Source organism: Glycine soja, chromosome 3 (genome assembly GCF_004193775.1).
Source record: "Glycine soja cultivar W05 chromosome 3, ASM419377v2, whole genome shotgun sequence".
Taxonomy (NCBI): Eukaryota; Viridiplantae; Streptophyta; class Magnoliopsida; order Fabales; family Fabaceae; genus Glycine; species Glycine soja.
The window spans coordinates 37,687,768-37,713,256 of record NC_041004.1 but is presented as its reverse complement, the minus strand read 5'-3'; the positions used below and the strand labels follow the sequence as shown (position 1 = coordinate 37,713,256).

Here is a 25,489-nt window from a genome sequence, read left to right as displayed (position 1 = left end):
GAAAGATCTGCTATGTGAATAAATATGGTTATATATGAAAAAATAATAATTTTATTAAAATATATAAATGAGCTTTGATTCATCTATTTGTTTTGCATTTTATTAAAGCGATTCACCTATTTGTTTTAGTTTATATAAATAAGATATGTATATTTTTTATTTAATATAAATGTATTTATTTATTTTTTGTACATGTGATTCGTTGATCTGAATAAATACAATAACCTTGTATTTGGATCAGAAATTTCAAGATTTCAGGAAATTTGAAATGTCTAGAATTTGAATTACTTTAATTTTAATTTTTTTTCATTTTTCAAATGCTTTGTTTGGATAAATCAATTCAAATTTCTTTAATTTTAAATTCTTTGTTTGGATAGGACAATTCAAATTTTCTTCATATGCAAAATTTTAATTTTATATTTTAAATAGAAGAAATTTTAATATTAAACTTTATAGAAAACAAACACAATCTAATTTTGAAATATTAATAAAAAAATATTTTTCAATTTTTAATAATTTAAAAATATAAAATATTGATAATTTTAACTAGGGTTGTTTTGTCTGACCATAACCAGTGATGTTTTTAAACCGACATCAACCAAATCTATTTTTCGATCGACATCAAATAGGTTTTTTTATCCAGGTATGCCGAGAATATTTGTCAGTTGACGTCAGTCGGAACTATTTTTCGATTAATGTTGGTTGAGTCTATTTTTAGCCAATGTTGGCTAGGTTTTTTTAACCAACGTCGGCTAGGGTTTGTTTAGCTGACCCCGACTAGGATCTTTTCGAACGACATTGACCAAGGCTATTTTTAGTCAACATTGACCTAAAAAATTCTAGCAGGAGTTGACAAAAAAATCTATCCAATATCGGCTAAAAAATAGCTTGGTCGATGCCGACTAATAGAACCTACCTAATGTTGGCCGAAAAACATCATTGGTCAACGTTGGCCGAAAAATCCCTAGTCGAAGTTGGCTAAAAAATAGCCTTGACCAATGTCGGACAAAAAACTCTACCCAACATCGGCTATAAAATAGCCTTGACTGATGTTGGTTAAAAAATAGCTCTGATCGATGTTGACCGAAAAAACTCTAGTGGATGTCGACTATAAGAACCTAGTTGATGTCAATTAAAAATAGTCATGTCCGATGTCGGTCAAAAATACCTAGTTGGTATTACTAGAAAAAACTCTAGTCAACATTAACCAAAAAACCTAGTTAATGTGGCTAAGAAATAGCTCTAGCTAATGTCAACCAGGAAATCCTAGTCGATGTCAGCAAAAAAAATCCTAGTCAATGTTGGCTAAGAAAATCTAGTTGATATCAGCCAAAACACCCTAGCTAACATCGACAAAACCTAGATGGCTGATGTTGGCTAAAAAATAGCGTTGATTGATGTTGGCTGAAAAAACCTAACTGACGTCGGCTGAAAAACTTTAGCAGGTGTCTATTCAAAAGTTAGTCATGACTGATGTCAGTAGAAAAAATCTAGCCAACGTTGGCTAAAAAAATCATTGGTTAACATCAACTGAAAAAACCTGAATGATAACAGCAAAAAAAAAAATCATTGGCCAATGTCAGCAAAAAAATCTTATGACTAACGTCAGTGAGAACATAACCCTAACCGACATCATCTTAAAAAAATCTTAGTCGATATCGACAAAAAATAACTTTGGTTGACATCATACAAAAAAATTCTAACTGAAAAAACCTCGGTCAACGTCAGTGAAAAACAACTTATGTCGATGTCGGCCGTAAAAACTTGGGTCATCGATAGTTACAAGTGTTGGGCAAGAAAGAGTCGCGAACAAGAATGTGAGTTAGAGTGAACATCTTCGAAAAAAGAATTTCAAATTCTATATTTTTTTAGAGAATTTGAAATCTCACTTTTTTAGTCAATCAAAATGATTCATAAAAGTACCAAAAATTAAATTTCCTTTCAAATATTCTATTCAAACAAGCTATTTTATCATGAATCTTTTTAAATTCCTTAAAAAAATAACCCTCCTCTCTCGTTGAATTGTTCTATCCAAACACATTATAAGAAATATAAACAAACAAAAGTATATAAAAAGAGATACGAATTGGAGTTTGTCTTATTAGAGATATAAAATATGAATTTTTGAGTGATTAAAAAACTATAAATGTAGATACAAAAAAAATCTCCGCATCCGATGGAACGTATTATGTTATACCGATATATATATATATATATTATTGAAAACAATAGATATTTTCTTTAAGAAAGTAAAAGGTTAATAGTAATTCATTTGAAAATTAATTATTTAAATTATGGTAAATATATGTAATATGTACTAAACTGTAAAATTATAACTTATTTTTTCCTAAATGAATCTAATAGTAAAAGCATAATTCAATTTGTAACTTGTAACATAAGGAATGAGAAAATAGTCAATATACTGATGGTATAAAGTGGTTTTTTACTCTAATAGTATTCAATTACAAGTTCTAATATTTGAGCCTTCCAGGTGGCCCACGAAGAGCTAGAATACTTATAGCCTTATAAGTGGACTCTGGATCTTTGGTTAGCGTACATGAAGTTGCTATTGGCTCCAACTCCTTTTGTTATTGACTCTACTAAGGGCTGATATCATTTTTTTCCTCCAAAAATATACTTTTCACATAAACATGGTTATGTTGTAGAGTTATACGACGGACTCGTATTTCCTTTGTTTATGGAGGGGGTGTAAAAAAAAAATAACGAAAACATGATTTCGTTATATAATTGTACAATAGAATTGTGTTTTGATTATTTTTTTAAGGAATAAAAAAAGAGATAACAAAAATACGATTTCATTGTACACTATACAATGAAATCGTGTTTTTGTTACTTTTTGTAGGGGGCAAAACAAATAAACAGCAAAATTGTTATTTTATTGTTTATTTTTTTTACCCAAAAATGAAACTATGTTTCCATTTCACTCTTCTTCTTCTTCTAAACTTTGAGGATAGATTTGGTGGTGGTGGTGAAAATCTAAGTCGATGGGTCTAGATTGATGCAGATCAAAGGTGTTTAGTGGCGGTGAGAACAAGCAACGGCGCAGACGGAGGTGCAGGGACAAGGGGTTGCGGGTGTTGCAATGATGGTTAGGCCAAGGGGTCTTGTGGTGCTGTAGAGACTCGATGTTGCAGTGACGTGGTGGTCAAGAGCGACGTGCGCCACTGTTAGGATGTTGTTGCGGCAACATTGGGTCATTGGTTCAGATCTAGACAGAGGTGGTGGTGCGCGGTGTTGGTGCAGTGGTGTTGGGTTGGATGGGGCAAGAAGAAGGTAAAGGGGAAGAGGAAGGGATACAAATGTCTTTTCTCACATTTGTAGAAGTCAATAGCAAATGGAGTTGGGGCCAATAGCAACTCTCTACGGTATATGGGTTAGAACCCACTTGCTACCTGGGCTTTTGTTGACCTTGTTTCTGCTTTTCCTTAAAGGCCCACTCATTGGTAGTGGAAAGAGTCGAAGAGTGAGAAAAGAAGATGAACAACAAATACGAGAACCCCATCCTCTTTATTTTTTTTCCTGAAAGAGTAACCGATCATAGTTGATACATTAACGAGTATCAAATAACTTTTTGATTTTTTCATACAAAAATCTGCATAATTATAGAAACATTCATTTTTCTCTCTCAAAATTAGTATTTATAAAAAATACAAATAAATGGTCATCAAATTAGATTGATTATTTGAATTTCATCATTTAAACTAAACAAATTAAATTAATTCGAATTAGTTTGGTTAATTGTTTTATTTTATTTGAGACCCAAACTAAACTAATCATAAAAGATTCAGTTTTTAGGATTATCTTTTTTAAATCAAATTTGACTTGATCACTTGATCAACTTCATTTTTTAAAAAAGCTTAAATTTGTATATTTATAAATTTAGTAGTTAGACCTATCCTTTGTTTTTTTTTTTAAAAACTGTTCTTTGAGAATATTTTAAGCTTGGTTGGTTTTTAATTCTCTTGAACTGAGAGGGGTTTGAAACTCATCATGTTTTTTGTTACAAGGGTTAAACAAACCCAGAAGCAAGGATTAGTGCTACAATACAATATTTTTTTGACTTTCTCCTCCTTCCATAAAAAAGAAATGGTAATAAAATATGGAATTCAATAATGGTAATACTGTCAAATCACCATGTAAGAAATATTACGAATGCTAAAAAAAATTGAGAATCCTTGTTTTACAAATGGACAAGGTAGACTCGATATGTTATTAGGTTGGTTTTCATTCTTAGTTATGATATTCATTCAGAAGTTGACCAGTCTAGTAAAATTTTGATAAAAAAAAAATGAAAGATATGAGAGATTATAATTTTTTTTGTGCCTAACCTATTTTATCTAAGCTTAAACTTAACAGAAATCACTCTCTAATGAGTTTAACGTAATTTTATTTTGCATACTTAAATTCAAAATCACTAATTAAGTTTTTTTAACGAATCATTGATTAAATTATAATAATCTCTTTTCAGATAACTAATTAAATGCTTGGTAGTATGTTCGATTTGGGTTTGAAGAAGATAAATTTTGAATTTTCTTTCATTTTGAGTAAAATTTAATGTTTTAGTTGATGAATTTTTGAGTAAAAGATAATTAACCAGTGCAATTTGTAAAATATTTATATAAGAAATGAGAATTTAAGAGTTTTAATTGATTAAAAATCCACGTGAATTACATTTGCTTTATTTTAAAAATAAAAATATTTAACTGAATTGGAAAAAAGTTTTAAAAAATATACCTAATTTAAATCACAACATCAATAGCATAACTAAACTTAAAAAAATGACATGAAAAGATTTAAACTCTAGCTAAAATCCAATAACTTTGAAAGCCAAGGTCAATGGTCGTCAATGTCAAACAGATGTTGCAAAAGGATGATCCGCGACTTCACTTATTTTCTAAATGTTTACATTATCCTAATTATCCTAATAATCAGTTACTATAGATTATAGAATAATATTATATGCATAAATCATGTAATAATTGATGTCTATATCCATTAGAACATTATAGAATCAAATGATATACCAATAAATTATTAGTCCAAATAATATTGAAATCTTATGTTTGAATATTTGAATGAAAAAAAATCTGATTGTGTAAAGAAAAAATCTCATTAAAGTAATCAGATAATTTTTTTTAATTAAGATTTATTCACAAAATTAATAAATACTCCGTGCCAATAGTTAAAAAAAAAAAAAACTCAAACGATGCAATATTACAAACTTAGGACACTTTGTGTTACGGTTAATAAAATATAAAACATGTCTTACATTCTTGGGTACAACCCTAATGAATGGATTTCAAGTTGAAGCACACTCTGCAGTGTCATCGTCTCAAAAAAAATGAATGAGTGAGTAATCAGTCAAAACACGGCAACGATAACTGTCCAGCCTGTATTCCTCTGACTGCATCTCAGTGAGAAATCGCATATTGTTCAGGTTTCCATAACTCTCTCTTGTTTTCTTTTTCAGAGATTTTTCTTTTTAAAATATGTTTCCATCTCTATCAATATAATAGAAAAAAAAAAGTTGCATTGCTGAATCAAAATTATCATTATTATTGTTGAAGGGAGAAAAAAAAAGAGATACAAAACATGGCAGGGTGTGGCAGGGTCTGGACCCTTTTGTAAAATGGCCAATCTAGACTAGTAAGAGCCAGCAACAATGGAATAAGGATAAAAATAAATTCTTGTCTCTATAGCTAGTGTGCACAAGGTTTGGTTTAGTGAGACAATTTAAATTAAATAATTATTATATATCATGTAAAATTTGTATTATATATAGTTCTATATTTGACTTTATAATATTTATCAATTATGAATTTTGATTAATGTACACAGCTCATCATGTAATGTATATCATAATTAGAATCTCTCTGAAAATGAAAAGAGTAAACCTGTGGTCAGGTCAGGCCAACACAGTCTTCAAATTTGATGTTGTTTGTTACAGAAGAACAGAAAGCTTTGGGAAAAGCTCCCCCAACCAGTTGATCAAGATTTACTATATTTGGAAACTGTGAAGGGTGGCTCAAGGGCCCACTTTGGACACTTCAGATTTTTTATTTTTTGATTTAGATGGAAAATAGGATGTCCCATATTGGCCCCATCTTCCCTCAATTTTAGGATCTAGCATTCTAGAAAAACACCATGCTAAATTTTGCGTGATCTGTTTTTTTTTTTCTTCCATTCCATTAGGTCATTCTCATTCCCAAATTCCTACTCAAAACTAAAGTTTTATACCGATTAAATATTGGTTTTTTGTTAGGCAAACTTTAAGAAATATTTAAAAAAGATATTATTACATAAAAATGTAATAACACAATTAATATCCCTAAAAAATGTTTTTGATGTTTAAAATTAACTCCAAAAATCGATATTAACAAACCCCATTATTTCCCATCATCCACATGCAGATAAAAAATTTCATAAGATATTGTGGATGTATCACTAAATAAGTCTATGTTTAAAGGTTCTCATCATGCCATTTAAGTCCCTAGCTTTAATGATTTAAAGCCCTTTAGCCTAACCAAATTTCCTTCTTACATATGGTAAAAAAAAAAAGATAAGATACCAAACATGGGAATTGGAGACTTGGTAATCTGCAGAGCTTTGAATGAAATTGGTCTTTTCCCCTTGGTTGCTTTTCCCATAAGTTGCTTTTAGCCCAATAGGCCTCCAAGAGGCATGGGAATTGGGACACAGTTCCGTGGACTCTTGTAACAATTAAGCCCCACCCTAAGATGAAATACAATGATTCTATAATTGGACGTAATAACCAGGAATAGTAACTAAAGAAACAAGTTTTGAACCTATCCTAGGGAGTCCTTGTCAATTTTAGGTTGCGTTTGTTTCAGCATGGGATTTAGAGTGGTGAAATTGAAATTCAAGGGAGTTCATAATCTGATTTCACTTATCTATGTTCCAAATACCAACTAAAGTACTTATAGGTTTTAGTTTTTCCGTATATACGTGGTGCCACCAAGTTTAGGTTTAGACATTCTTGTCATATGGCTAGGCTATATCTTTAAAAAGGAGGAAATTAAGATTACAATGATGACTTCGGAATTTGGCATTAAGTTACATGGGGTCATTGACCTTTATATTGAAATGAACATCACTTATTTCCGGCATGGAAGGTTATGCAGACCATGCCTTTGGTTGACATTGTAAACTGATCAAATTAATATTGTAATTGCAATTATACATATAAGAAGCCATTTATTAACTAACTGAATCTTATAGCTAAAACTATTATTTTAGATGCATCTGGAAAAAGTTTCATTAATTTGCATTATGAAAAATGAAATTATTGCTTTCATCGTGTGAACCCCTAGCCAATTGAAACTATATATATATATATATATATATGAATATTGTTCAAATGTTACATTTTCACGCAAGAGAAATGTTAGGATCAATCGAACTCTTCACGGGGATCATCGTGTGAACTCTTCCACACACTCTGACCTTTTGCTATTAATTGAAATTCATGGCAAACTCGTTAAATTAAGACTAAGAGTTACAGTTTCTATATAAGGAGTGAGTACACTTACCTCATTTAGTGAGTTTTACATGAATTTTACTTCAAAATAAAGATAATGTGAGACAAAATATGTTTTGTATGTTACTATAGTTTTTTAATATATTTTTTTAACAACTAAAAGAGAATTTTGTTTAACCATTACTTGGTACCGGTGCTACCTAAGTCATATTATAGTAACATGTTATCCATAAACAATTTTAACCCCACATATTCTCCTCCATCTAACAGATTACAATATAATTCATACTTAATCAAACATGTTATCAGTAAATAACTCATATTACGTATTCAATAACTATCCCAACGAATCCAATCCTCCTTCCAGCTACTTACTGCTACCCCGAAATTTAAGACAAGTTATACAAAATATAATGTTTATCCTGCAAGCTGTGGCAATTAACGAGCCAACATCAAGAAGCCCAGTGTTTGGATACATCATATAATTTCTTAATATTGATTACTTTAACATTGTAACAAAATTAACGGTGAATATTAAACGACATAGTAAGTAGTAAGGATATTAATTAGGAAATCAAAATTAGATTTTTTTATTATCGAAAATTGTATCCAATAATCCTCTGAGCAGTTGGTATCTTCTACAACAGCGACGGGTATCAAACTCAAACTGGAAACCAGGGAAAAAATAATAATAATCAAAGCTGCAATGTAGTATCATGAAAATGCGTTACTAAGTTAATACCATGATTGCAAAGAAAGGTTTATTTATTTATCAAATTCTTAACTATAGTATCCATAGGTATTGATTATATGACGACCCAAAAGAATAGTGTATTGATTATAGAAGGATCCAAATTTTAATTTTTTTTAAAAAAAGAAAAAAATTAGATGCAATATAATAAGTACTTTTAATATTTTTATAATAAAATTTTGAGTTGTACTTTGATATATAACTTACACGATGAAGATCAATATTAAACAAAGTTATTGAGGTGAAAAAATTATTTTGATTAGATAACAAGACTTATAATATTATTACTCATCCATCTTATGGAATAAGATTTACTAAGATGTAAGTTAATGGAGTTGTTTGTGAATTAGCAAAAGCTTTTCCATTCTTCTATAGTATCTACTTTATTGATTATGTAATTTTTTTTATTGAGCATTTGATTTATAATAAAAGAAACTAAGTACTATTAAGTAAAAAAAATACTTATAATACTATTCTTTTATTTTATCTATTTAGAAAGTGCCCCTACTTCTTAGAGACAGTCTTACTATACAATTTATTTATTTATGTATATAGCTATATATGTATAGATGATTTAAAAAAAAACTCAAAAGTAAAAAATATCGTTTCCATTTCTTTTCATCTGTCAAAAGATTAAAAGTTTAAGATAATATCAATTATTATTTGTTCAATGGTCTCATTTTTTCCACTCAACTTTTAAATATTTAATAAATGATAGAGAAATAAATGTTGAATGTCATATATTAGGAAGTTAAATTAATCTAAATACAAGAATATTACTTGTATTTTCTAGTTTGTGTGTTATCATAAAAAAAATACGGATAAAAAGAATAAAATAGTATTTATTATATAAAAAATACTCAAAATTAATATATTTTCTAAACAATCTAACATATTTAATACTTTTACATTATGTACTTGTACACGCGAGAAAAAAAAACTCAATAAATAAAACATCCATATTTTAGCAAAGTAAATGGAAATGATAAGGCAAGTGCTTAGATATAGTGGCCCAGAGTTTCATTTTTTAATCAAGTCAGCTTAAAAGGCTAACTGGTGATAGGTAGAATCGACGGATATCATTTTCAAATATAAAAAAAATGATAAAATATGTACATATTTCTTTAAAAGTTGGATGCATTGAACATGATCACAGTTAAGGGTAACACGTCCAAATCATTTAGTGTAGAAATTGTTAGTACCATAGACCAGATAGTAAGATAATGAAGAAGCTGATAGGTTTACATATTTAACACTTATTATAAATTAAATGAAGCATCCAAGTATTCAACTTGCTAAATATATGTTTAGACTAAGCTTTTTATTTACGTAAAATAATTCTTTATGTATTACGAGGCAAGTTGAACCACTCGATGGCATTTTTTTATATTTTCCGTTGGAAGGTAACCACAGAAGCAATTCGAATAAGTAGATGCTTTCCGTTTTGCTTTCATGCTCGAGAGAATCACTTATGTCAACATCCAAACGCAATGAACGTTTACTTGCGCGCATCATTTTGTTGTGTGGTTGTGTATAATCTCAATAGGTATAGGTTTTGTAGAAGACAGTGGTTAAGAAAATAAAATAAAAGTTTTTTTCTTAGAAAGTATGATTTTAATATCGTCGATGCACTCTTATTGTAATTTTTGAGAATTTTTTACTTTTTGGTTTTTTTAATCTTTAATATGAATCGTCAAAAAACTATTTTTAATTAATTTTTCTTATAGTTCGTTCATTGGTATTAATTAGGTATAAGTTATAGCAAATATTTAGTTTTAATAACTTTTTATAAATTTTAAATTTTATTATTACGTATGGTTTTCAAGACTTACCACCTTGAGTAACTTCTTATAAACAATAAATTTTATCAAAGTGATCAATTGTCAAATAATGTAATATATCATCATGATGTATGTATATGTTATTAAATAATTTAAACACTTATATTTTAATATTTTTGTTAGCATTAGTATTTGTGGACTACTGATTTTACCCAATTAAGAGTTTTTTTTTTTTGCAAGAAAACATTTGCTATATTAATAAATGATCTTTTAAATTTTTCAACAAAATTTTTCACTTTTAGTTGTTCAAAATTAGTCCTAAAGTTTGATGTGTCATGAGAACGTTAGGGAGGATTCAGAGTTTAAACACTTGAAAGCACTTTTCAGAACCTAATTTTTAAGATTGATAACCTCTACTCTCATTTTCATGTAGCAACACATTTTCCCTATATAATTTAGTGACATATGTCTTATGAACTAATTTTCTTGTGATTAGATGATAGTTAGTGTTAAAAAAATTACACTATAAGTACATATTCTATTTCCTCATAAATTAATTACAGGAATACAATATAGCAACAATTTCTTTCGATGATTGCAATATTAATTCATTACATCAATGTTTTCTCAAGGAAATTAGCCTTGACTTTCCTCCTCGTCAAGTTTGTAAATTTTCTGCCAATTAATTTTTTTACTCACCGGAATAAATTCAAACAATTCAATATTTTTTCTTAGTTTCGAACATTAACTGAACAAGAATACATATTCATATAAACAGGTACAAGGGGTACCTGAAATTCCCTTATACAAAAAACAAAGGAGCATCCTACACTATATACATGATGGTTATATGATTATATTTAGTTTACGTAGATATAAAATAATCCCCATTATATATTGTTTTCAGCCCACATCCCCAAAACGATGATACATATAATCCCAATAATCAATCGCTCCTTAGTTTGGAACAAGTGCATATATGCTACAGATCCAGGAAAATGGATTAATCGGAGTATTTAGATCTCTTTCATTAAAAATGATATGCGACTAGCAATTTCCATTAAGCTTATAAGTTATAAGCAATAGTGTTGGCTTTTGTGTTTTGACCTAATTATTAAAAAAATGGGCGTTTGTGTCATTTTCATATTAGAAATATCAACTTTACCTGTGGAGAAGTTGCGGAAGTTCTTACTCGAATCACCATAAGAGACCAACTTCTTCAATAGATATTAATTTGTATATGTAGTTATATTATTATTATTAATTTTCTTTTACATGTTCTTCTCATACAGTCATACCTAATCCATTTTACCACCCGCTAAAAGAAATTTATGATAGCAGACAAGCTGTTATATTCATTATCACCTTGAGAGGGAGGTTTGTTGGAAAATTATGTAAATTTTTTATAATCAGATTTGTGAGAAATAAAATAAATATAGAATAATCATACACAAAGTTAATAATAGAATTTAGTCAATTATGTCTACATCTTCGGGTTGTTAGAGACTTTTTATTGAAAGAAAAAAATATATAATAAGTCTTTATAGAATACTTAATTCACAATTCAATTACACCCAGCAATTATAAATATTATTTTTTTACTAATGTTTTCTATGTATTTTTCTCTTGTTGAAATTGATTATAAAGCGACTACAATAAACAGATAACTAGATTCAGTATAAAAAAATAGATAAATAGATATATATGCAACAAAATGTAATCTCAATCTCACCCAAAATAGGCAAAATGACATAAGGGGGTTGTTTTTATAAACAATTTTTCTCAAAGGGTTCATTTTGAAAGTATTTTTGGAGATGGTCTTTTTTTTGGGATATTCCGTCATTAGGACTGGCGGGTTCCTTTATGCAGTTAAGCAGCCAAAGCTTCCGTCATTGGAGATGGCGTAAAGCACACCAAATTTGGAGGCCACGTGACCTATTCCGTCATTTGTAATGACGAAATACTTTTTTGTACGACAAATTTTTTGAACTTGAAACAGATATAACTTTTGATAGAAATATTCGTTTAAGGTTTATAATATGTCAAAATGTTCAAAATTAAATGAGTAATCTCTTGTTTACAGGTGGAATATCCTAAAAATAAAGGAACCCGCCAGTCCTACTAGCGGAATACCCCAAAAAAAGACCCTCTTAAAAATACTTTTAAAACGGATCCTCTGAAGAAAATTATTTGTAAAAATAACCCCTTACGTCATTTTGCCACCCAAATACCCAAATAGTTGCGTTACTTTTCACTTCCACTGCGCAAGAGCAAGAGTGTTGGCAGAAAATCCAAAAGTTTGGAGTGGTTGGTTGAATGCTTGGCATCTAGCCATGCCCGTGAATTGAAAAATGCAGGAAACGTGCGTGGGGTGGTCCGCGAGTTTCCCTGTTACCTTTTTGCTTCTTTTACTTTCGTTGAAAAAATTAGCTATTCTTCTAGTATGTATTTCTTTCCATTTGGGATTTGAATTGTTCAAAACGAGAGAGAGAGCAGGTTAAATAATAGAATGTAATTTTTTGGTAACCACCTCAGTTCAAGCTTAATTACACTTTAAATTTATCACTTTCTCTTTATTCAAAACGAGAGAGTACTACAAGTTAAACAATAAAATGTAATTTGTTGGTAACCACATCAGTCCAAAGATTAATTACATTTAAAATTCATCGCTTTCTCTTTAGGATTTATTTTGTGAAGATTAAATCCAAATTTTTTCTCGTATCTATTATCAACTTAACTATATCTATTAGCTTATTAGGCAAATAATAGAATGCAATTTAATTATTAATTAAAACTTTAACAATTAAGAATGTAATAAAATAATCTACATATGTATAACAAACTATAAACTTGTTATAATATTTTTGTAAATAATAATAATATATAACTATAATTTATCTTTTAATAACTGTTTGGGGTAACTTAATTATAATTTGATCAACCAAAATCAACTTAATTAGTTATCTCACTAAAAGTAGTTGAATTGGATTGATTTGTGAGTTGATTATGAGCCACTTACATCGCTAAGAAATATTTAAGAGTTTTTTTTTCTGTAAATACATCTTTTCTCTCTTACTTTTTCTCAATCTACATTACTTTTAATTTAATTCTCAATATACATTACTTGAACTTTCTCTCTCCTTTTTGTTTTTTTTTAATTTAAAATGTAAATATTATATTATATAATTTTTAAATTGGTTTTAAAATTACTTATTTATTAAATTAAATTTTATAATTTTGTTTTTAAATTTTTTTAAAGAAGATGATATTATTAAATATAATTATTTTTGTTTTATTATTTAATTTACTTAACATATTTTTTAGGTAAATATTTTTATTTAAAATCTGAATTTTCTAATATAATTATTTTTAATATTATTATATTACTAAATATAATTAGTTTGTTTATGTCATTAGATTTAATTAAAAATGAGAAAACTTTTGGTTTAACATCTTGTTTATAGAAGAACATTATTTTGTATTATCAATAAAATACTTAAACAATTGCACTTAACTAAGGAAAACACAAGATATGTTAGGACAATTGTTTATGTGATGACCTTGTTGCTGGTAAATTCCACATTTTTTCTACTTTTCCGTTCATTTTCTTCTTCGTTCATATTCTTGTAACATTGATTCAGGTGATAGCAAAAAATAATTCCTAATTAAATATCTTTAAAGATATTTTCAATATATTTTTATTATAAAAAAATAGCTTATATTTAGCGGTTATTCATATCTTTTGAATATTTTAATCTTTACTATTCATATCTGTAAGCCATAAATAATAAAAATATTAATTCTTATCGCTTAAGCAAAAAATAACTGCTAAATAAATATTTTTAAAGATATTTTCAATATATTTTTATTTAAAGATATTTTTAATATATTTTTATTTAAATATATTTTTAAGAGATATTTTCAATAAATATTTTTAAACATATTTTCAATATAGCAGTTACTACTCTTTAAAATTTTATGTCTATTGTATAAGATAGATGTATCAATTATTTTTTTGCTGTGTTTATTAGTTTATTTTAATACTACTAACTAATTTTCTTACTTTTTTAATTAACGAACATAAAAAAATATCAACAACACATAAATTTAACTACAAAAGTACATATAAAGTAACTAAAAAATTATACTATAATTTTATCCAATTTTTTTATTTTTCTTTATCTGTATATTTTTTCTTTAAAAAAATAAAAAAAATTATAAAATTTAGTTTAATAAATAAGTAATTTTAAAATCAATTAAAAAATATATAATATAATATTTATATTTTATAATATTTTAAATTAAAAAAAACAAAAAGGAGAGAGAAAATCTCAAATAGTGTATATTGAGAATTAAATCGCAAAAAACCAACATTCAAGCAAAACTCATTTATATTTTGAAAAAAGAAACTTGCTTATATTTAAATATATAACAGGGTATTTAATATCTCATTAAATACATAGTGTGAATGTAATAAATATATCTTATTAAATGCTTTAAATTATTTTGACTTATATATATATATATATTAAATATATATAATATAATTTTTTACTAATTGTAATTAGGATTTTGTGGTTCTTAGATGAGACTTGAAGTATCTCTATAAATTTCAATTCTTTGAATGAGTTATAGGATTAATCTTTTGTTCGTCTAAAGTTCTTTACTCCTTTCGGTCTAAAAATGTATTATATGAGATTTAAATTTTTTTCTCACAAATTCTATATTATTAACTAAATTAGACCTTTTGATAAACATATAATATTTGCAGTTCGTATCTTAATATTGGAAGTTAGAAGAAAAAAAAAAATTGTGGTGGCTCATGATGCATGTATATGTTGAAAACTTGTAGCCACATATGGTAATAATTTCCTGACTAATATACAGAAAAAATATGCCATAGTATGAATCAATTACTTGTTAAGAAACTAGCTAACTACATTGTTCTGCCGTAAGTTCACCAATATATATTGCATAGGTGCATTGTTTCTACGAGATGGTGTTGACGATGGTAATGAAGTGGCTATCAGACTTCTAAAAATCTCTGTCCCCCAATTCGAACACCTTAATGAATTTTGTGGGTCAATGCACGTGCCCCTCCAGAAGCAAATTTACCTTGTGAAGTTCAGATTAATTACCAAATAGCAATTGATATTGGCGACGCTTACTAATCAAAACATAGACAAATTTAATATATACGTGGGACACGTATAAGAATCTTGCCTTCAGGATTTTCAACAAGGTTTAAGAATGTTTGAAGTAATGACAAAAAAAAATTGTTTGGGGCAAACATGTTTAGTGGCATAAGAATTTCAAGAGGTGTTGACTTTAGTGGAGCATGTATATTTTTTTAGTAATGTTGATAAAAGGTAAAATAATCATCATTTAAAAAAAATCAGAAAATAATTTATGAATTAAAAAATTGCTTGATTTCCCGGAAACAACTTGATAGCCTTCACATAGCAAAATGATTCCCAAAGTCAATGTTTTTCCTTAGTTAATTAACATCTCAATTTGCGTGCAATTTCAATAGAAGCATTATGAAATGTTTTGTATATATTATTTCTCATTAATCTTTGAAAAATACTTAACTACCAAGATTTTTTTTGTTTGAATCATTGTTATAACGAATTAGTATTGTTAATGACTTTTTCATAAATAAATAATTCTTACCTTGACAAATGCCTTTGATTCTGAGCAAATTTAAAATGAATTTTGTCATTTTTTTTATGTAGCATGTATTGCTTTTATTTACAGTATATATTTATTTATTTACTTTTGCTTGTAACCTTTTAGAATTATAAAGTTGGCTTTAGACGCCACCTTTGGATCTGGAGATAGAAACTTGAATCGCTATTTTCTTGTGCCTTGAATTTGTATTTATTGATTTTTAAGTCGTAATCTCCCTTCATAATTTTATTGTTTTTCCAAAGTCAATTTTGTCTAATGTTGAGAACAATTCTAAAATAGATTATATATATATAGAAGTATTTTCAACCATCCACCATTGAGATAATTATTAACGTCTGAAAGCTCACTTCATATGACTGTAACTATTCAATAGATGAATTCTTCATCCTTGAAAACGATCTATAAGATTCAACCTGTGATAAAATCATTTTCAAACTTAACTAATATCACTGTCTACTATTTATACAACGACTTGATTAATTAAGAAGACACGTGGAAATATAATTTAATATATCTCCTTCGAAATCATTAAGGGTGAATATCAATTACCTCTCCAAGTTGATAAGGGATTTCAAAGTGGAAGAAAAAACTCCATATATATATATATGTATATATATAAATTGATAATTATTAGCTATATAAAATATTCCATCACAATTACCTTGTTTGATTTGAAATTGGACTTGTATCAAACAAAACAAAATAAAAGAGGGAGGACAACTGTTTTAATTAAAAATTGATCATATATATAGATAAAAAAAGGACTAAACGTCTGAAAACAAATGTGGCCAAGTAAGAAAGTGAATTATAACACTAAGTATAAATTTTTAATAAGCAATAAATGATACTTAATTAGCTAGGTTAAATAATATTAATTGAATAAATATAAAACAACGTGTAAAAATTCGGGGTGTGCTAAAATGTTTAAACAGACAGAGCCGCCCCAGGGATATCTATCTACGTGTAAGAGTTTGCATGAAAATGTCAAGAGTAAAAGTTGAACATAGCAGAAGACTTTTTGGTCATTTCACGCCATAGAATAAGTTGGCTACGCACGGAAGCTTTTAAGGTGGGTTTTTTTTTCCCATTCCATCTTTCAATTCAAAATTGGTTTTCTCTCCCCAAAAACAAACAGAACAACCAAGACAGGTTTTGTTGCTCTTCGAGAGGGTTGAAGAGGATGTTCTGAAAGGACCGCTTTATCTGAAAAAAGATTTGGGTTTGCAGAAAGTCATCTACTGAGGAGAGAGGAGAGAGAAAGAGGTGTGATAGAGAAAGAGTGTTGTCTTTTGTTTGTTTGTAACTTTGCATTGAATTCCATTCATTTTTTTTCTCTTTCTCTCTCTCTCTCTCTTGTGTTACTCGCTACAAGCTATTCGACTATAACACCGACTCCCTCTTTTACCGTGGAAGAAGGAAAATGAATATCTCAAGTGGAAGAAGGCACAGAAGGCGGTTTCGCCATTGATGAGAGCTAGCTACTTTAAGAGAGAACAAGAGCAAGAGAAGAAAACAACAAAAACAAAAGCTTTTAAGTTGTTCTTTCTCTCTTGTCATGATGGCTTCTTCAAAGACCACCAACCCAATAACAACTACTACACAATTGGAACCACTCCCTCCACCTCAACACCGTCATCATCCTCATCATCTTCATCAGTTACAACAACAGCAACACCAACATCATTATCATCAACAAATTCATGACCATCAAATTTCTTTTGGACTGATGCAATCCTCTTCTTCATCTTCCTCTATCCCCGGAAACTACCTGTGAGTTTTTGTTTGTCTTACATTATTTTTCGCGTTTTTGGTTTCTGTTTTTTCTTTTTGTAATTATAAACGTGTGTGTTTATGACAGCGGAAGCAAGGATTCCGGGGCTTATGACTTGGGTGAATTGGATCAAGCCTTTTTCCTCTACCTTGATGGACAAGCTGACCCTTCTAGTGTTCAAGACCAAAGACGTGAGCTTTCTCTTAGAAACACACACACATGGAAATTTCTTTTTGCTTTTAACTTGCAAATTCAAAAAGACGGACTCTTTCCCTCTCGACCACTTTTCGTTCGTTTAGGAGATTCTCTTTGTTTGGTCACACCAAAAGCATGTCTCTGGTTTGATTCGTATCTGCAGCAGCTTCGTACTTCCTTTGACCAGATCCTTGCACAGAAGAGAGGGGTAAAAAAAATGGAGTAGACATTTCCGTTTCTAAAAAAGAAAAAAAATTGAAAATTTTCTCTACTCTCTTTCTCTCTCCACATTTTTTTTTTCTAGTTTATTTGTTTTCTTGTTTTTATTGCTTGGGGTTTGAGGGTGTGAGACCATGACATGTAACAAACCGGGTGTCATGATCTCCTTCAAACAAAAACACCACATGTACTGAAAAGGGTAACGAGTAGGGTATGGGGGGTTCCTTCTGCTTTTACTCTATAGTTTTCTCCTTTTTTTCAGTTTGGAAGAAAGGGCTACAAATGCATGATAATTCCCATACCAATTCGTTTGCCTCACACTCACACCTCTCGTTTTCTCATTTGGGTCGTCTCTAAATCATTCCGTTCCTTGAAAAAAAGACCCTCTTTCCGTCTTTCATTTCTCTCCGTTTATACTATATATTAATATTAACTTTTTCTCACCTTAATATCAATATTAACTTGCTTAAATATATTTACACATAAATTGATGTTGATGAATTTGGTGCATGTGTGCTTCTCGGCAGAGAACTCATCATCAGGAATGAGGCCTCCGACTCTCAACATTTTCCCCTCTAAGCCTATGCACGTAGAGCCATCATCATCCAAGTCCAAGGTGTAATCATTATCGATATCTCACACTGTCAATTTTGTATTTGATACTATACTCTTACATTCTCTTTCTGTTATTAATACGTGCTGAATATATAGATGGTGATATAAGTTTGTTCAAAATTAATCGTAGTAATTAATAATAGCACTATATTAATTGGTTTTATATATTTATATTTGATGATTTTGATAGGCTAACATAGAGCTAGTTTCTCCACAAACAAGTGGATCAAAGAGACCATCAGAGCCGTCGATGGAGTTGGCTAACCCCCGAAACGAAACTGCTTCTGCCCCTCAACCACCCAAACCTGTCAAGGTACCAACATAATAATATATATCAGAGAAATTATAGTTATATATAAATAACTAGAATAAGAATCAGAGTTTGGTAGCATCTTTGAAGCCTGCGAAGGTTCTGACCTTAAGTATAATTCTTCTTCTTCTTATTATTATTATCTAATATTTATCTAACTAATCACTTATGCGTTTACTATGACAGCGAGAGGGCAATCGCAAAGGTCCAACGTCAAGTTCTGAACATGAAGGACCTAAAACACCAGATCCTAAGGTTAACTATTAATTTTTTTTTTATATCTTTCTTCCATCTCCTTTTGTTTTTCCAAGCTAGTTACTCTTTTTTTTTTAAAAAAGGTGGCAATTGATGCTAATATATGCGCTTTAAAACGTTGTGCACAGACACTCAGAAGACTTGCTCAGAATAGAGAGGCAGCTAGGAAAAGCAGGCTTAGGAAAAAGGTAATTTTTAAGTGATTCCCCAGGAAAATTATTTTAACTTTTAACTCAACCTGTTGTTTTTACACTCTTTCGGTAAGACTTGTCAAAGGCCTTATTATCAGCCATGTACCATTCTGTTTGTCCTCTTTCTCTCTCTTTATCTCTCTTAGGCCTATGTTCAACAACTAGAGTCGAGTAGGATTAGGCTGAATCAGCTGGAACAAGAGCTACAACGTGCTAGAACTCAGGTAAGGAACTAGAATATGCTATAACTGGCCATGACATTGCTAAAGTTTTCATCTTCAAACACCCTGTGGTTTTTAACTTTTACAACTTACAAGTAATGCGTGTTTCTATTTTTAGGGCATGTTCTTGGGTGGAGGTGCACTCTTGGGTGGAGAGCAAGGACTTCCTGTCACTATGAATACCATTAGCACGGGTCTCTCTTCCCACTAACATGATATGCATGCTTTATTCTCTTAAGTTTAATATTTAATTTCCAATATGTTTTTATTTTCTTATGAATGTGTACATATAAATTTCAGAGGCTGCAATGTTTGACGTAGAATATGCTAGATGGCAAGAGGAGAACCACCGCATAGTGTGTGAGCTAAGAGCTGCAGTGCAAGAGCACCTTCCTGAGAACGAGCTTAGACTTTTTGTTGACAATTGTTTGGCGCATTATGACCAAGTGATGAACCTCAAGAGCTTAGTGGCCAAAACAGATGTGTTCCATCTTGTTTCTGGCATGTGGAAGACCCCAGCTGAACGTTGCTTCATGTGGATTGGTGGATTCAGGCCATCTGAACTCATTAAGGTACATCAAATTATTGTAACCAAATCTTGTTCACAAATGCCATCCACATTTTCTAGTCATGACTCAACATTATATATTATGTATTGTATTTATATATATGTGACAATATTAAAAGATAAAAACCACTTAGATATATAGACTTGGAGTTCCATATGTGAAATATCAAGTGATCAAGTTTATCTGACGCTGATAAAAATAAATGGTTTCTCAAGATTTTTCTTTTAATATATATATATATATATATATATATATATATATATATATATATATATATATATATATATATATATAAAATTAAAATTTGAGGCGTGGGTGATTTTTTGATAACTTGCATGCGAAGAGGGGGGGAGGGAATTGGGGTGCGTTATACACAGTATTCATTACAAGAAGTTGATCTTATAAAAGCATGAACTCCGTTTTGTCGGTGGGGTCAAACAAAAAAAACGAGGGGTATGAATTCAACGTCATCAATGAATAATGGGTGGAGTTAGGCTTCATTCCCATAAAGCCATACCTTTAACTCCAATGATCATGGTTAGAACTGGCATGGACATCGATTAAGAAATAAGCTAGTAAAGAGAAAGTGAGCGGCACGGGTCTCTATTTCTCATTTTTCTTGTTTTCAAGATGGTTGTTGTTGATGGGAAATGGAATAAAGTTCTCGTTTCCTTATCCATCTCTTTCTTTGTTCTGTAGTTAATCATTTAATAAGCAACTTCTCACAACCATAAAATGTTGTCATTTTATGATATTCTTCATACATGGATGATTATAGTATAGCTATTAGCTTACACGAAGCATCATTTTTTTTTTCATAATCTACTCACTTTAATTAATTACAAGTTGCAATATTATATGTTTAATTTTTTTATATTGATTGAATTAATGTGTTTTAGATTATTGTGAGTCAAATTGAGCCTCTCACCGAGCAACAAATATTGGGCATATGTGGATTGCAACAATCTACACAAGAAGCAGAAGAGGCTCTCTCCCAAGGACTCGAGGCTCTCAATCAATCTCTCTCGGACACTATAACATCAGATTCTCTTAGTTATCCTCCCAATATGGCTAACTATATGGGACAGATGGCTGTGGCCATGAACAAACTCTCCACTCTTGAAGGTTTCGTGAGACAGGTACATTGCATTACTTTGACTTAGCGTGCTTCTCCTAAATTTTTAAATGTGTGGGTATATATAGTAACCGTATTTAATTATTACTCATCAAAATTAATATTAATATTCGCTACAATTGACTTTTTAATGATTAAAGAAAGAAAGATGGAAAGAATATATATACATACATTTTCTTGTTATCTAAAATAATGTAATATTTTATGTGTCAATGTCATTACTCATTAAAAAAAATGTTCATCATGGACATTGAATTTGGCATTGGTGATTTGGTGAGGGAGTTTAGTGACCGTGTGATCTTGGTTGATTAGTTTTTTGTGTGGTCCCCCACGACCATGTTTCCATAACTAATCTTGTGGGGTCGGGTAGGAAGAAGAATCTGTTGTTCTTCGGGTAGGGAAACCTGCCCCAACCCTATGAACTACTCTTTCCATGCATGAAGTTGTTACATGGAATCTACAAACAGATCATAAAATTTGCATCTCATTTAGATGTACATTTGGGGGGGGGGGGGGGGGGGGGGGGGTAATGTTTATATCTCAAAAAGGACTCTGGTTCCTTTCGGATCTGTCTGGTACAGGTACTTGGGCTATATATAAACATATATAAGCAAACATATATGCACCTTAATAAGGAAAATTACATGCAACAAAATCGAAGGTGTAAGTGTACTAAAGCTTAAAAGTAGAAGAAAAATTATTTCCTGGTTATAGTATTTGTTAAGATTAAATATCCTAATATATATTTAGCTTCTTGTGTATATATATAATTTTGAAAATGATTTGATATAGTTTAGTAGTTAGTATACTCATACGCATTAAAAGCATTTCAAAGTTACCATAATAATAGCTATAAAACATCAAGTACAGTGTAACTGCAGTGCTGAAAGTTTATATATATTATTTTGAACATTTTCATTAACATTAACATTGAATGCCAAAGGTTAATGTGCGTACAATGATCATATACACGTGATACTAGGAGAGATGGGTGGTCCCTCACCGATACAATTCTAATTAAAAGATATCTCTCTAGCCCCATATCTGTCTGATGTCATGGTCATAACCGTTTGACTTGAAGACACTACATAGACCCTTCCCCATAACTTCCTTTTTGACTACTTCTTAACAAACGGACAATGGTCGAGTGTAATATGGTGTTGTGTTTGCTTAGTGGAATTTGGGGGAAACGAAGGGAACATGTGGTGTGTGTGAGTTTTGAATGAAATGGGACATACATGCTTATTTTCTAAGTAGGAATAGGACATGGTTTTGGAATTTTATTAGTTTAATTAAGTTAACAGTTTTGGTAAAATGAACCTGAATTTCTTTGGGAAATATATCTATGGCAGTTAATCTGCGTCGGCCATCTTCATTTATGTATGTGATGTATTCGTGTGACCAAAGTTGGTTCACCAACTTTTATTAGTAATTTCCATAGATGAATAAATGTTTTAATTAATTACAAGGAAACCAAGAATACACCCTCCTTGAATCAGTTGTAGTTACCAATCAAAACAATGTGAAACGAAAAACCAGAGGAATCTTTAGGTAGATATATAGACTAATCATAATGATAATGAGTTTCACAACAACCTTTCCCTAATTCATCTCTAAGCTCATCCACCGGTAGTTTGACCATTTTTATTATCTGTTCTAGACTTCTTTTGGCCTCAATATGCTGACTTAAAATTACTCCTAAGATGGTCCAGGGTATACTGTGATCATTATTGTCATGCTGTCGCCATTTCAGAAATAATCCAATGTTTGAATATCGTCTCTCTAATCTCTATGTTGAACAATAATAGTCAATCTCTTTGAAAAACTGCGCATATATATATATATATATATATATATATATATATATATATATATATATATATATATATATATATATATATACACACACACTAATGTTAATATAATAATTAGGTGTTTAATTAATTTACTTCACAATCCCGTTACAAATCTTCTACTTTCTTCTTACATATTGAGATTAAAAGATCCAAATTTTGACTACGAAAACTCATCACAAGCAGGGAATAATAGTTGGGTAGAGGTTTCAAATCTTTTATTTCTTAGCTTGTTTCAAAGTACAAAGAGAAAAGGATGTCATTGTCATTGTTCCAGTTTCTCTTCTAACCTCTTTTGTCTATTTCTGACCAGTTGAGTTGAAGTTACATGCAAAGGTTGATAATTTTCTACCCATATACATGTTTATACATACACAAAAATCAACCCATCTTACCCATTTTTAAAAAAAAAAAAATAGACAAAATTTAAATGCTATTCTTTCTTACATGTATTATTAGTGTTTCATGTCATGAAAATTGTCTCTATTTCAATAAGTTGTATCATGAATTATAGTTAATTGAGATAAAATAATATTACTTTTTATAAAAAAAAAATTAATTAGTTTGAGATTGAAACTGACTTACAGGCTGATAATCTGCGGCACCAAACCATTCACCGTCTTCACCAGATTCTAACAACGCGTCAAGCAGCAAGGTGTTTTTTGGCCATAGCTGAGTACTTTCATCGTCTTCGAGCCCTCAGTTCATTGTGGTTGGCACGCCCTCGCCAAGAATAGGCTCATTACTCCCAAGCTAGCTATATATCTAGCAATATATGCCCTTAACTTCTCTTAAATTTATAAATTAAATGTTATATCTCTCTTCATCACTCCTCTCTCCCCCTGCATATCATATCATATCATGGGCTGTATAGATAGAGTGATAGACAGATAATTAATATAGAATTTAATGTTAACAACTATATATAGCTCTCCCTTCCTAGAATCCTAGCTAGTTCTTTTCTGCAAAAAATTTAAGGTTTATAAGAAGCCGTTTTTGTTATGGAAGAACGATGAGAGGGAGAATTAATGGAGAGAGGTTGGGTTATTAATTAATTTAATAAAGATTTAAAGAAGTTTGGTTTGCGTGGAAGTTATGTTCTTCCGAGGTAAAGAGAGTAAGACAAAGTTTTTGATTTCAGAGGCAAAAATAAAAACGGAAGCTTGTGTTTAACTCAATCGTCCATTTGGCCTCCATAGGTTGCATGCATACGCTGTTATGTTATTGCTATTGATTGATGAAGCATATACGCGTTGGTTTTGCCACCAATTTTTTATATATTCTTCTTTTTTTTAAAAAAAAAATATAGTTTCCTATATTCCATAATCAGTATCCTTTATTTCTTGTGAATGAATAAATTAGGTGGTCCATTCTTTCAAGGTTAGTTGTTGTAACAGTCAATTCCACATGTCATGAAGAAAATAATATTATAGGAGTTACTTTTAATTCGAACCATTAGTTAGTGATTTGTTGACTTATTATAAATCGGTTTTGTTAATTATTATTCGAAGGAAAATAGTTAAAAAATTATAAAATATGTTAGCAATATTAAATATTATAGTTTTTTAAAATTTGAGGTTTTAAATATTTTCCATAAGGATATATTAAGGTTTTAGTGGTATTATATGCCAGATTGTTTAAAATTGAAAAGGAAAAAAAAAGAAGTGATTCTAGTATAAAATAATCTAGTTATTATTTTTTTAGAGATTTTAAAATAAGTATAATTTAATTTAAAAGTGACAATTGATTTTATAAGAAGCTACAGCTTTTGATATTAATCAGATTTTAAATTATTTTCTGTTTTTATTGTTTTAAAAGTTTAAATTCAATTGTATACCCAAATATAATTCAATGTGATTATGAGAGATAATTTAATGTGAAACTAAACATACACTTAAAATTAAAATTATTGTTTTTTTTCTTAGTACAAGGGGCTGGGGCCCAAACTAAATAAACTATTTAATAAAATAGATGTACAATTGAACCATTAACCAACAAGCTCAAGAAAAAAAAAATTACGTTGTGTTTAATTTAGATGATGAAAATAGAAGAATTTCTTTAATTTAAATCATAAAAGATGGAATCTCACATACAATCCACAAAATTTATCTTATATTTCTCTTTCTTCCTTCTAATCCAAACACAACCTTAATAAATCAATTGAGAAAGAGGTGCACTCTTTTAAACATATACTTAGTCAGAGAAGGGGAGGGCGGCGGACTTGAACAAGTATAGGTTTGTTAGGCTATACATGTTGGTTGGTAATAAGGAAGCTAAGATTATAGAAGTAATTAAATAGTGTCCTTATACTTTTGTTATTAACACACTTTTTAAAATTAAAATTCAACTTATAATTATAATTTCGTACTTTAATTTTTCCACAATCCAAATAAAAAAAATTATAATTTCAGTT

At 29.7% G+C, this 25,489-nt stretch overlaps 1 protein-coding gene across 2 annotated transcripts; it reads left to right on the top strand.

The window, feature by feature from the left end:
• Nucleotides 1–16,800: 16,800 nt before the first annotated feature.
• Nucleotides 16,801–24,021, top strand: LOC114406757 (bZIP transcription factor TGA10-like). Of its 2 annotated transcripts, none has more exons than XM_028369556.1 (11): nucleotides 16,801–17,512; nucleotides 17,601–17,704; nucleotides 18,455–18,543; nucleotides 18,733–18,855; nucleotides 19,039–19,107; nucleotides 19,236–19,295; nucleotides 19,445–19,522; nucleotides 19,638–19,713; nucleotides 19,820–20,091; nucleotides 20,988–21,227; nucleotides 23,664–24,021. In XM_028369556.1, the coding sequence occupies exons 1-11, from the start codon at nucleotides 17,298–17,300 to the stop codon at nucleotides 23,811–23,813; spliced, it is 1,476 nt and encodes a 491-aa protein (XP_028225357.1). In that variant the 5' UTR covers nucleotides 16,801–17,297; the 3' UTR covers nucleotides 23,814–24,021. The 2 variants fall into 2 exon arrangements, with proteins under 2 accessions (XP_028225357.1, XP_028225356.1); XM_028369555.1 differs by having other exon boundaries at nucleotides 16,823–17,512; nucleotides 19,191–19,295.
• Nucleotides 24,022–25,489: the final 1,468 nt, after the last annotated feature.

What these genes read in the sequence shown, in the direction of transcription:
- LOC114406757 (XM_028369555.1), top strand. Translation starts at nt 17,298, where the DNA reads ATGATGGCTTCTTCAAAGACCACCAACCCAATAACAACTACTACACAA. An exon ending in TAGTGTTCAAGACCAAAGAC is followed by an intron (nt 17,705 to 18,454) that starts GTGAGCTTTCTC and finishes GCTTCTCGGCAG; the next exon opens with AGAACTCATCATCAGGAATG. An exon ending in AACCACCCAAACCTGTCAAG is followed by an intron (nt 18,856 to 19,038) that starts GTACCAACATAA and finishes TTACTATGACAG; the next exon opens with CGAGAGGGCAATCGCAAAGG.